Source organism: Cynocephalus volans, chromosome 9 (genome assembly GCF_027409185.1).
Source record: "Cynocephalus volans isolate mCynVol1 chromosome 9, mCynVol1.pri, whole genome shotgun sequence".
Lineage (NCBI taxonomy): Eukaryota > Metazoa > Chordata > Mammalia > Dermoptera > Cynocephalidae > Cynocephalus > Cynocephalus volans.
Window position 1 is genome coordinate 44284045 of NC_084468.1, and position 14319 is coordinate 44298363.

The 14319-nt window shown below is 38.2% G+C and overlaps 1 protein-coding gene across 1 annotated transcript in view; it reads right to left on the reverse strand.

Annotated features, from left to right (window-relative positions):
* USP46 (ubiquitin specific peptidase 46) overlaps positions 1-14319 on the reverse strand; it is a 59645-nt gene that overhangs the window by 19872 nt on the left and 25454 nt on the right. Inside the window, exons 2-4 of the mRNA XM_063108155.1 lie at positions 14200-14280; positions 11436-11649; positions 9812-10041 (exon numbers count right to left, since the gene is read on the reverse strand). Of these exons, the coding sequence (XP_062964225.1) occupies positions 9812-10041; positions 11436-11649; positions 14200-14280 (525 nt within the window). The remainder of the gene's footprint in view (positions 1-9811; positions 10042-11435; positions 11650-14199; positions 14281-14319) is intronic.

The following is a 14319-nucleotide window of genomic DNA, read 5'->3' on the forward strand; positions in this document are numbered from 1 at the left end:
ATTCTGGGACAGCTGCCCCTGACACGGGCCTCAGGCTGCTTCTACTCATGGCGGAAAGTGTCAGGCAGCAGCGGGTACAAGCAGATCACATGGGGAGAGGAAGCAAGAGAGGGAGAAGGTGCCAGGGTCTTTTTAAGCAACGAGCTCTTGCGAGAACTAATAGAGAGAGAGCTCACTCATTACTCCCCCCTCCCCCAGGGAGAGCATTCGTCCATTCATGAGGGATCCGCCTCCATGACTCAATCAGTTTCCGACACTGCCACATTGGAGATCAAATTTCCACATGAGTTTTGGAGGGGACAACACATCTAAACTCCATCAGTTGCACAATTCAGCAAATTACTAAAAAAATCACTGAATGGACAAATTTTATAGTATATAAGTTATACCTCAAAGTTGTTTTTAAAAAGTTAAAAAATTCATTTAAGAAAAAATTGACAGAATTAGGAGAAATAGGGCAATCCCACATAGTTAGAGATTTTAACACTCCTTTCTCAGCAACTGATAGAAAAGCTAAAGAGAAAAAAAGTCAACAAAAACATAAAAGATCTGAATAATTTTATCAACTATACCATACCTGACAGTTACAGAACACTACACCCCACAACTGAAAAATACACATTCTTTTGAATTCAGTGGTTCTCAACAGGATATTATTCTTCCAGGGGACATTTGACAATGTGCAGAGACTTTTTCTTGTCACATCTTGGGGGATGCTACTGGCATCTAGCAGGTAGATGTCAGGGATTCTGTTAAACATCCTAGAATGCACAGAGCAGCACCCCCAAAACAAAGAATTATCTAATCCAAAATGTTAATAGTTCTGAGGTTGAGAGACACTGTTTTCAAGGGCAGATGGTACATTTACCAGGATAGACCATGTGTTCAGACACAGACATATCTCAATAAATTTTAAATGACTGAAATCGTACAGAATATATTCCCTAACCACAATGGAATTAGAAATCAATACCATTAAGATATCTAGGAAAATTCCAAATATTTCTAAATTAAATGGCATGCTTCTAATTAGTGCATGGATCAAAGAAAAAACTTACAAGAGAAATTAGAAAATATTTTCAACTAGATTGCTTCATGTAGTGTGGACATTTCAACAATATTAATTCTTCCAGTACAAAAGAAAATATTTTCAACGAGTCACAGAGAAAACATAACATTAAAGTTCGTGCAATGTAGCTAAAGCAGTGCTTAAAGGGAAATGTATAACTTTATATATGTATATTAGTAAACAAAAGAGCAGGGACCCTCTTTTCAATTTTAACTGCTAACTCCCTAGTACTCAAAATAATTCCCAGCATTTAGCAGGTGATCAATAAATATTTACAAAATAAATGAATAAAAGACTGAATGAACAGAAAGGTATCTAATGTTTTAATAATCCACAGACACTATATTTTTTAATTAGTGAGACTTTTTTTTAATACCTAAATGGCCTTTCCCTGAGGGAAAATAAAAGGATTATAGTCAACTGAAATCATACATAAATTAGATAGCTAGGATCAGGCTCTACTAACTCTTGTACAATGGCATGGCGGGGGACGAAAACATTTTGTCCAGTTGGATGCAAATATTTTTCTCTATGGTTTCAGGGAGAGAGAGCAAAGGTACAAATCTAATTAGCGACTTGAAGAAAGTTGCTACACCCTTCTCAATTCTAAATGCAAATTGTTTCCAGAATTGGAGTGTGAGAAAGCACTGCTCAGGTGAATCAACCCTGCGGGGGACAGCAAACATGGCACTAAACCTTTCCATCTGGATTGTCCTCTCTCCCTGCCCTAGAATGACACGGCCAAAAGCACTGAGTGATCAAGCAATGAGTTTTTTTGTTTTGGGGAGGGGTGCAGATTGAAGTTTTTTGTGTTTTGGCCTCTCCTCCCAAAAAAGCTGCCAGAAAAGAAAACCATTTTCTTCCCACACACAAGGATCTCATTCTGGTCTAAGTGAAAATACGGCTTGTCTCCAAGGAAACATATATCACTAAGAGACTCCAACACTCTTAGCAAGGCCAGGCTACATCTTATTCTCATTTCTTCTCCCTCACTTCCAGGCATGGCATTCCCCCGAAAACTCACATTTAGAAAGAGTAGAGGAGAACCTATTTGCTCTTCTTTTTCAAGTAATTAATGACAAATCAATTAATGGACAATCAATATACAGGGCATACATATAAATCATGAGCTTTGCTAAGTTCTTGAGTAATTAAAGTTATTTATATTCAAACATGCTTCTAAGTCCCCAGGTTCCTTTCCTGGCTCAGTAGAAAAAGCAATGAGGTGGCAGTTCTGCACTGCTCAGCCTTGAACTGACAATATGCTGGCTTGACAATGTGGTACCAAATGGTGGGCTTGGGAAAAGTGGCCATTATGGCTGATCTGAATTCCTGGAACTCAGAATCTCCACTGAGTGAGTGATCCCACCTCTCCTATTGCCCAGCACCACTCCTCTGTCTGTGAAGGCCCCAGAAGCTCTACTGGAACCATTCGAACCTCTACAAACAAAGCAATAAGAAACTGCAAAACTGGTACTTAATAAAGCAATTACTAAAACAAAGTTTCAGCTCCAGTAGCAGATATAAATGGCTCCAGTAGCAGATTTTTCACTGAGAAGAACTGAAAAATCATGCATTTGCAGAGCAAAGACTCAGCTTAAATGGTAAGGGGAAAATTAAAGTAAACAACAACCACAAAATTAAGCTCTAACAACCTAACAAATCTTGTGAACCAAACAAAGGAACAGCAAAAGGAGCACTTAGGTTAGAGTAGAAAATCCCCAGGTCCAAATTCTGAAGTGCCTTTATCAAGGTTATCTGGAAATGTCAGCACTGAATCACCCCTTAAAATAGTCTCTCCAAGTCTACTGCAGAATGAAACTGTTTGTCTCCATAAATCCCTCAGTTGGCATTTGTACTGCAATCATAAGCAACATTTACAAAGGGTAAGACCCAGAGGAAAAAAAAAAAAAAAAATCATTGTTTTCTGAAAGCATGAAGACTGGCACAAAGGTTTTCTGTAATTGGAGGAACTAACAGCTGAGGCTATGACAATGGCAAAGTATCCCCAGGGGCCAATTTGCTGCTCAGGACCTAGTGCAGTCACTCCCAGTTGGAGACTTTATGAATGTGGATCTGGGCAATTCTGACGGGGCACTGTCTGAAGGTTGCCCGCCCAAGGCAGAGGATGTTACTCAAAGTGGGCTCCAGGCTTTCTATCCTGCGAAGGAAAACTTTCCCATTAGGTCTTCCTGTACACTAAGTCCTCACAGTTTACAGTAACAGAAAAAGCCTGTGGCTATGTGTTTTCTTAGAAAGGAGAGAGCTTTCTAACAATTAGAGCTTTCTAAAAATGGAATGCATCATCTTGGGAGATTGAGTTACCTGCCTCTGGACAGCATCCATCAGATGCTGGTGACCAGCTGGCTAGGATGTCATAGAAGATTCTTGGGCACTGTTAGACAAAGGATCAGGTGGCTCCTACGATCCCATCGAATTGAAGGATCTAAGAGAATGGAGGTGATTATCCCAGTAACTCCAGAGAAAAAAACTCTTACCTCAAATCATCTATTTAAACATTTCAGGAGGGAAAAGTTAGGTTTTTCAGACTGCCCCATTGTCTAGAAAGACATGCCCACACACTCCCCTCTCCTTCTACAAACCAAGTACAGTCAGTCCTCCATATCTGTGGGTTTTGCACCTGGGTATTCAGCCCACTGTGGGTAGAAAATATCTGTGGGGAAAAAACTGCATCTATACTGAACATGTACAGACTTTTTTTTTTTCCTTGTCATTATGTCCTAAACAACATAACAAAACAACTACTTACATAGCATTTACATTGTATTAGGTATTATAAGTAATCTAGAGACAATTTAAAGTATACATACAGTAGGATATGCATAAGTTATATTCAAATACTAAACCATTTCATATCAGGGACTTGAGCACCCATGGATTTTGGTATCAGTGGGGTGTCAGGGGGGCGTCCTGGAACCAATCCCCTGCAGATACCAAGGAACGACTGTAAACAGTTAGAATTCTCATTATAACGAACACTACAGTATCATCTAAAATTTTTGGAGGAATCTTTGGGCACAGGCTTCCCATTCATGGTAACTCTCCAGGAAATAACAGGCTAAGTAATAGCTTTTGCAATATAAATACCTGAGGATACAGTATTTGCATTTGTTGTGATCAGCTGACCTGTTCATAAACAAAAAAGAAACTGCAGATGTGACTGAGCCTGTCATTTGAGTCTTCCTGAAAATCCACAAAGAATACCACAAAATGGACTTAGTCACAGTGCTAATATCAAAGATAACCAAAAAGGACAGGCCAGCTGTACCGTCTGCAGGTTTCTTGGCTACAAATGTAGAAACTTGATGCCCCACTGTTCTGATTCCTCAGTCATAAGCTCACAGAGTACTCTGTACCACTCTTTCACAGCATTTTACAATCATAATTACATAACTAATTATTCATTTTATCATTAATGTCTGTCTTCATGCTGGAAGCTCTAAAAAGGCAAGGCTCTCACTGTATCCTCAGTGCCTTCAACCTTTACAAAGCAGATGTGAGAAAAAAAACGTGCACTGAACACTTAGTCACTAGATTAGCAAAAGTGAAGACATCTCAGAATAGTGGGGACAGAGGAGGATGTGGGAAAATGACAGCATTCATACACTGGGTATGTGAATTGGGAATCTGACACTTTCCAATGATGTTAATATGACCATATACCATATGACCTAACAAATCTATTTTCATGTATGTATCCTAGAGAAACTGGGTATATATGCACTAGAGTATATGTATTAAAATGTTCACAGCAGCAATGTTCAAAATTGCCAAAAATTGGAAGCAACCAAATATCGATCAACAGTAAAATGGATTAATAAATTGTGGTATATTCATGCAATAGAATATTATACGGCAATGAAAATGGACGAACTAAAGCATCATGCAACAACACAAATGAATCTCATAAGGGATACTGAGCAAAAGAAAACAGGACACAAAAGAATACATATTCCATGATTCTATTCATATAAATATCAAAAACATGCCAAACTGAACTATATGTTTATCAAATATTCAAAGAACAGATAGATCAAAACTTATACAAACTTTTCCAAAGAAAAGAGAGAAATTATTTCGTGCAAGAATGGTGATTCCAGAAACAGATAAGTACAATAAGAGAAAGGAAAAGTTCACGCCAATCTCCCTAATAATATAGTTGCAAAAATCCTGAACAAAATTTTAAATCTCAAAATCCAACAATGAATTTAAAAGATAAAGACCAAGTTCAGTTTATTACAGAGATACAAGGTAAGGTCAACATCATAAAATCTCTTAATGTTGGGCCGGCCCGTGGCTGGCTCACTTGGGAGAGTGTGGTGCTGATAACACCAAGGCCACGGGTTCGGATCCTATATAGGGATGGCCGGTTGGCTCACTGGCTGAGCGTGGTGCTGACAACACCAAGTCAAGGGTTAAGATCCCCTTACTGGTCATCTTTTTTTTTCTTTTTTTTTAAAAAAAGAAAATCTATTAATGTAACTTACCACCACATTAGAAATAATCTGGCATTACCTAGTAAATCTGAAGATGTTTATGCCCTAAGATGCAGCAATTCCACTCCCAAAGGGATACCCCAGAAAGACTTCTACCCATATACACTGGAAGACTTGTATAAGAAGTTTTGTAGCAGCATTGTCTCCAAAGTCAAAAACTAGACACATCATAGAAGAATGGAAAAATAAACTGTGGTATATTTGCTACACATAAAGAAATAACTGAATCTCAAAAACATAACATTTAATGACAACAGCAAGTTTAGAAGAATACATGTATATAATTCCATCTATATAAAAGCCATTAACATGCAGAACTAAATAAATATCTAAAAATACACATGCATATGTGTGCAAAATTACAAAGAAAAACAAGTACTGATTCACAAGATTGACAATAGTGGTTACCTATGGGGTAAAGGGTGAGATTGAGAGGAAAATCAAATAGAAAAACACACAGAGCGTTTCGGGGTTGGTGATAATGTTGCATTTCTTTATCTAGGTGTAGGGTATGTGAATATTTCTTTAACAATTCTTTAAAATGTTAGCCCATATGTATGTAAAAATAGCCCATATATATGTATGTACATAAGTATACACACACACACACACACACACACACACTTTTTTACAAAAATGATATATTTCCTAATTTAAAAAATAATTTCAGGACTACCAGTTTAGAACAGGCTTTACTATAAATAGCTTCTCAATTCCAGCTCATTAAATAAGTCAAAATCTTTTCCATAACAGTTTTCCACTTTAAGAAACAAGATAAACATTTTCATTTATTCTTTTACTTGAATATTTATTGAGTAATTATTATGTGCCAATACTGTTTGAGCACCAGAGAGAGAAGCAAAAACAGACCTATCCTTGTCCTCATCAACCTTATAGTTTAGTAAGGAAGATAGATACTGAATGAAAAATATATACAGATAAATACATAAATACAGCTAAGTGCTATCACAGAAATGTAGAATGCTGTGAGAATACAAGGAGACTTCACAAGGCTGGTGGCTCAGAGAAGGCCTCTCTCAGGATTTAACACAAGTTGAAAGCTGAAGAGAACTGAATCAAGCAAAGGGGCAGGTAGTGTACCCTCTAGACAGGAAATAGCATGTACAAAGGACCTGAGGCATGAAAGAGTGTAAAAGGCTTGAAGAGCTACACTAAATTTAGGCCAAGTGAAAAAGAGAATAGCGAGGGATGACCCTGCAGAGGTAGAAGAGCCAGACTGCATAGAACTTGTGGGCAGTGGTATTCTAAATGAACAGGTAGGAGAATTCCATGAAGAGGGGGTAAGAGAAAAAGGGGAGCATCCAGCAGGAAGTTACTGCAGTAGTTCAGTTGAGATTGCCAGCCCAGAGTGGATGGGTGGCCTGAGCTAGGGTGAAGGCAGTGGGGACCAAGTGAAGTAGCTGGATTAAAGAGAGATACAGCAGACAGGACCTGGTGACAGCAGAGATTCGAAAGGTAAGGGGAGGATGGTGCCAAGTAGCATGCACTTATTAAAAGGAAAATAAAAGAATGCAAATCTGCAAGTCACAATATTTACAACATAGCCCTAATTTTGATGTTTAAGAGTACATAAAGTTATTCTGAAAATAAATTGAGTATCAAAAAGAATAAAAACCTGTAATGGATTAAAACACATGAAATATGTTAAAATTCATGAGTTCATCACAAAAGATTAACACAAGAGAAAGAAGAAGATAAAGTATATTAAAGGTTCTAGCATTGTTGGAGAAGTGGTTAAAAAAATGAACTAAGTCAAGGATGCATGCTGTAATCTCTAGGGTAACCTTTAAAATAATTTGGAACTAGCGATATAATAGATGACAAAAAAAAGAAAAATACTTCATTGATCCGAAAGAAGGTAAGAGAGAAAATATGAAATAGGAGGAATAAATAAATAAAAACAAAGAGTAGGATGGTAGAGACATATTGTCATTTTACTATATGTGCTAAACAGATGTTTCCAGAAGGTGGGAAATTCAACAGGACAAACAACCTGATTTCTTCAACAAATAAATTGCAAGGATAAAAAGGGAGGTGGGGGGGGGTCCCTCTGAGGGTAAACTATGGATTAGGATACACATTGACCAAATGCAATATGTGGACCATGTTTGGATCCTGATTTGATTTAACCAACTGCTGAGAAAAATGTGATATAATCAAAGAAACTTAAAACACTACATGAGTAATGTTTAAAGGAATTATTTTTAGGTGTGAAAATGGTATTGTATTTAAAAAAAAAAAACTTCTTACCTTTTAGAGATATATAACAAAGTACTGAAGAACTCACAAATAAAATGTTATCTGATATTTGCTTAAAAATAAACCAGTCTGATGATGGGGGAGAGGGTGTGGAAGGAGAGAGGAGAGATGGGCTAAGTGTTCACAATCACTGATCCCAATAATACACGTGATATTTAGTACACTATTTGCTCTACTTCTGCATTCATTTGGATTTTACTAGAATATGAAATAAAAAACGACAGAGAGAGAAAGGCAGAAAAGAAGAGAGAGAGAGAGGGAAGACCTCTAAACAGATAAGTATGTGCAGAGAATGTTTTGGCAGGATATATTTTAAAATGTTCAAGTGGTTATCTCTGAACTGATGTGATCACAATTTTTAGAAAGTGTTACAAATTTATCCTCTGTGGGTGGGATGATTACTGGTAATTTTTAGTTTCCTTTTGCTTAGCTATATTTTCTAATTGCTTCTACAATGAGCAAATCAGACTGTTGATTCAAAAATTATTTAAAAGGTCAGAAGATTGCCAAAAAACTAAAAGCTGCCTCCCTTATACAGACAGATGTTGATGTGTAAAGCCACATTTCTTAAACATTTCTGGGTCCCAGCCTGCAATGGACTGAATGTTTGTATCCTCATACAAGGTATATGTTGAAGCCCAAATCCCTAATGCGACAGTATGTGGAGATGGGACCTTTGGGAGGTACTTAGGTCATGAAGGTGGAGCCCTTATGGTGGGATTAGTGGCCTTGTAAAAAGAGACATGAGAGCTTGCTTCCTCTCTCTACCATGTGAGGACACAGCAAGAAGGTACCATCTGCAAGTCAGGAGGAGAGTCCTCACCAAGAACCTGACTCTGTTGGCACCCTGATCTTGGACTTCCAGCCTCCAGAACTGAGAAATAAATCTCTGTTGCTTACGCCACCAATTATGGTATTATGTTATAGCAGTCTGACCAGACTAAGACACAGACCCTTTGCAGAATCTAATCAAAGCTGCTGTCTCCCTCTCCAGAAAAATGCATCATCCTACAGAATTTTTCATATAATATCAAGAAATTCTGAGACCTCTAATGAACCCATGGATCTTTTATGTTGTTAGTAGTTAAAATAAATAATAATAGCTGACATTTATTGCATACTTGCTATGCGCCAAGCAGAGTTCTAAGTATTTTACAAGTGTTAACTCATTTAATCCTTCCAGAAACCCTATGTGATGGGCACTCTCATCATCCCCATTATATAGATGAGGAGAGTGAAGATGGAGAACATGAATAATTTGCACAAAGTCCCATAGCTACTGAGTGGCAAAGCCAGCATATAAACTCAGGCAGCAAGGCTCCAGAGCTGGGCTTTTAACTAGCAAAAGATGAAGCCACGCATAGAATTCAAATTAAATATAACAAGCAAATACGACATCCTGAATCACACTCTGGAGAACATCTTCAAATTCAATTAACATAATTGCCTACCTGTGCCAGACCCATCCAAACCCATAAGCTCACCCGACCCTTGAAACAGCACTGTAAGTGACTCAATCCAAATACCCGGCTAACTGTTGTAGAAACAGGAGTCAAGCCTGTCTTCCAACTTCGAGTTCACCATACCACAGCTGACTCCCATTAAGTTGGGGCAATGGTCTATTCTAAGTCACATATGACCGCCTCATGACCAAACTCTTTTCAAGATAACTGGTCAAGGAACAGTTCAATCTGTGGACCCTAAAATTTCACGTGGTGCAAAGCAATCCTGCATTTGCCCTCATCAGTCTACTTTAGCCAGCTGAGACATCTTGGATGAATACATGCTTCCAAACTTTGCAGTTGAGTTTCATTTGCATAAATAGGACTATCCGTATAAATTGAAAGCAACTGCTAAGTGCTATAATACCACGTTGCATGCACAGACAACACAGCTTATATAAACATGCATAAGCAAGTTACTTGAGAGCTCCCTTAATACTCACAGTTTCACAGTTCAAGCATCGAGTTTCATTGGTGAGCGTTCCCTGAAAAATCTCGTGGACCCAGGTGAGTTCTGGTTTATTATTCTCTGCAGTTTCATTCATGTTGCCATTTTTTAATTTTCCATTTTGCTTTTCCTGTTTCTTCTCTTCCTGCAGGATGTCCGCAATAGTGTTTAGCAAATAATTTAAAAATTCGTGAGCATCCTGTTGCATGTAGTTATCAAAGAGATCTGGAAAGGAGAAAATCATTATTTCAATCTCGGGCTCTTGAAAAGCAAATAGGCATGCTTAGTTTTACGTGCCATACTTCAATTTTTATATTGAAAGGGTGGACAGGTATGGAATATAAATATATTCATCTCTACTAAGCAGCTTCAATGGGTAAGTTCCAAAAGAATTTTTGTTCTTTTCCATTTTCTGCCACCTATCAAGGTCCAATTTCCCATATCTCCCTAAAGTCATACATATAAAAACAACCAAAATTTTTTTGCTCTGCAAAAGAACTGAAATTACCTTATAAGTTCCCTGATAAAATATCAATTTTTAATATGATGTGACCACCAGTGATCAATTATTCACTGGATAATTTATCCAGAGCAACTGGGGTCTCTTCCCGCAGATCATATTAAACCCTGGACCAGCCTGGAAGCAGCTTCAATGAAACACATAAGGGAAATGAAGAACATATGCAAGCTTGTATCTGTCTGATGTATCTATCTGATGATGTTCTGAAACCAAATACACATGATTCCAGAAGCCTATTGCTGTTCTTTGCCATCAGAACAAATAATCAAGAGACAAATGCAGCTGAGAAACTTCCTTATTAATCATGCTCACAACTAGACTGAGGGTGCTCTGCTTCCTTCTCTACTCAAATTATTGTTTTTCCGGTATATACAAACTATAACAACTTCAAAAGACAGCAATCAAATTAAACGAGACTTCATAAAGCAAAAAACTGATTAACCGTGCAAGTCTGCTGGAACAAGTCTGAATCTAGCATAAATACAAGTTGCCATATCAAACATTTCTACAGTCATAAAAATTACCAACACAAAGCTTCTGGAATATACACCTAGTTTCTACCACCACTTCCCCCAAAAACAGAGATGGAAAAACCAGAAAACTCAGGATATTTTTATCATATAAAGATACCAATTTGATATACTTCAATTGTCTTCTGCAAATAAAAATCAGAGGTATTATTTTTAAAACAGCAGAGGCTCTAATTAGATAATGTGCATTTACTATAACCATTTATGACAAGTTTCTAAGACAGTACTACTTTGTTCAATCATTATATCAATCTATTTACTCCATGAGTAACCCACTCAGAAGACTGGCTTGGACATTCTTCTTTTCTTACAATGACCCCACCCAAAACGGAGCAAATAAAAAGATCATTCTAAAATGGGATGATAAATCTTCATTTTTAAGCATATTTCTAATCCAGTTTTATTTTATGTACACTGGGTAGAGAAGAAGAAATATCTTTTCTTAAGAAATGATACTAATGTATCATTTCCCCTTTTTAAAAATAACAACTCTTCATTTCCAGGCCACACAGAACCGTCAATGCTCCTTATTTCAGAGCCTTAAACACATGACGTTCCTCACTACTCACCGTTCTCTTTTCTCAGCCTTGAAATGAACTTCTTTGGTGGGATGACGCCAACCTTCTTCTTCTGCGTGGCAATGCTGTGGAAGAGGTCTGCCAGGCATGTCAGCAGGTTTTCCTTCTTTTTTTGCTGGGCCTTGTATGCCAGCACATTCTCCCGGAACGGCCGGCAGAAATACAATGCCTGAAGCACGGAGTTACAGTAGCATGTGTTTCCAAACTGCCAAAGGACAACAGGGGTGGCTCGAGTCAGCGTCCAGAGACAAGCCACCTCTGGACAGCTGGTGAGGGAGAGATGGCCATCCTCCATGAACTGGACCAGGTTTCCCCATAGTGGAGGCCAGCTTGCCATATTAGAAAACGAGCTAACTACTCTAAACACCAGCAACTATCTATCAATGAATAAAAATGTACATAACGTTGGTGCTTTTCTAGCCCATAAAAGTGGTAATAAGCACTCCGCCTCAATAAAGAGTCTAATGAGACCGTTTGGTACTTCAAAAAAAAGAAGAAAAAAAATTTTTCATAATATGGAGACCCAGAAAAGCAGCTGGCTAAATAAAGATGCCACATTGCAACACATCAAAACTCCCATGATGAGGAAAATAAACATCCAAATTGAAAGGAAATCTGGGAACTAGAAACCCCTTGCTTAGCTGAAACAGCCTTTACTGAACGGGGGCTTATTTTCATTTTCTTCTTTCCAGATTCCTGTGTCCCCGCGCATCCGCTCAGAGCACATTTCCTCACCTACTCCAGAACAACAGAGGCAAGAGGGGGCCCCCTGAAGTCACCCTCTCAGTTTCCCAGCCTCTCAACTTCTAACTACCCTTGATCTTATTTCTGCCAAGGTGGCAATTGTCCCAATCCAATACCACCTAAATTCCTGGTCTCCTGCAATCAGATTAGGGCCCACACAGTAATATTTCATGCCTCTCACAAATCATGGATACTGTGATCATGATTTCAGTGGGGAAAAGTCTTCATCTCACTGCTTTTCAACTGACTGTAAGACCAACTCTGTGGGAGAACACAGCTGAGAGTATCACTTTAGAGTGATACACACAGTAAAATGAAAAAATTCTAAGGAAATAACAAGATCAATAACACAGATTACAAAATGCCATGAAGGATTAAAATAGGATGTGAACACCTCCTCACAATTGGTTGTTGGCTTGTGTGTCATTCACCCAAGAGCCAGACAGATGCTCTGCCATACTTAACATGGCACTTCTACGTACGCTAAGATAGCACACTTCCTATTTTTATACTGTAATCTACTTTGACATAATTACGTAACAGGAGACAAACCTCTTTTTACAGAGAAGCTGGAGCTTTTATAAATTACCATGTGAAGTGAACATATATGAAGCTATTAATAAACAGAGATCTCACAATTTTTCCACAAACTAGAAAATGGCCTTCTTTTTTCCTCCACAATCTGCATTTGTGTTTTCCTTAGCCAGGGCAGAATTCCCATGACTTGAATAACTATCCTCATAGAGCTAAGCAGAGGTCTATACACAACGGCTAAGAAGTTTGTATTAAAATTACAGAAGTCAGTATTTTACCAACACGATGCCCTATATTCCGGTACTTGGCTTTCCTCCTGCCATTCTTTTCTCTTCTACTCAGTATCCCCCACCTTTGCTCAGACGCCCTTTCACGGGGCTTGGCCCTGATCCAATGGACAACTCCTGGTTAAGAAAAGGAACTATCATTTACCAAGTGTCCACAGTGGGCTTCAGCCTCTTGTCAGGGTCTTAAATAGGCACTCTCATTTATCCTTCCCTATTACCCAAAAAGCAGAAACCATTATGATCCTCATTTTACAGATAGGGAAATGAAGGCTCAGGGAGGGCAAGTAACATGCCCAAGATCACACAGCCAGTGAGGAGCATAGGCAGAATTCAAACCCAGGTCTGTGTTACATTGAAACCAGTGTCCTTTCCATTATATCACAGGCAGCACTCACTTGCAGAGAATACTTCCAGCTTCCCCAGTTATCACACCAGAGCACTAACAGACTATGCTCAGAGGAATTGTTCCAGAAAACCAGGTGATTACAAATTAACACATGATGTCACTTAAAACCTGCACTCCAGAGAAAAAGGATCAGGTGAAGAAGAAACCTCATGAGAGTGGGGGTAATACCACCTTCCTACTTGGTTATCATCAACTTATCAAGGAAGCAGAGCGTGCTAAGCCTAGCCATATACAGGGACTCTGGCTGAACACAAGGAAAATAAGGCCAAGTAATTCCAAGATAAACTGGTCCCGGCTTTTCCCCTAAAACCCATCCTGCTTTAGGTATCAAGTTATATTGTTAAACAGTTACTGGTGATGAACTGGTAACCACATACGGAATGCAAACTGAAACAAAGACTGCCTGAAGAGCTCAACCAGGCAATAAAAGGAGAGCATATAAAAGCAGATTTGGGTACAAGGGCAACAAAATCACTATGAAAGTTATGTGTGTAAAGGAAATCCCTTAAAGCATAGGGAGAAAAATATGATTTTGACCCAATAATACAGTAATTAAATCCTTTTTTCTGGGACAACTCATACCTTCAAAAATAGATTAAATCGCTCCCTCCCCAACATTTGTCACTTCTACTAACTAATGAGTATGAACAATTATTTAAAAATTGGTAATGATGAAGATGGCAGTGGAGTTGCTTCAAATACTAACAATATTAATTATAATTATAATTAAATTAAACAATATTAATATTAATTTTGATAAAAATAATACATATTAAATACTTACATTGACCAATCCAAAGTAGTGTTCATTGATTGGAAACTGCTCTGGACCAATGTCTTTTTCCAGAGCAGAGGCATTGGTGCCCTAAAAGAGAAAAACAGCACAAGTTCTGTTGCATATAAA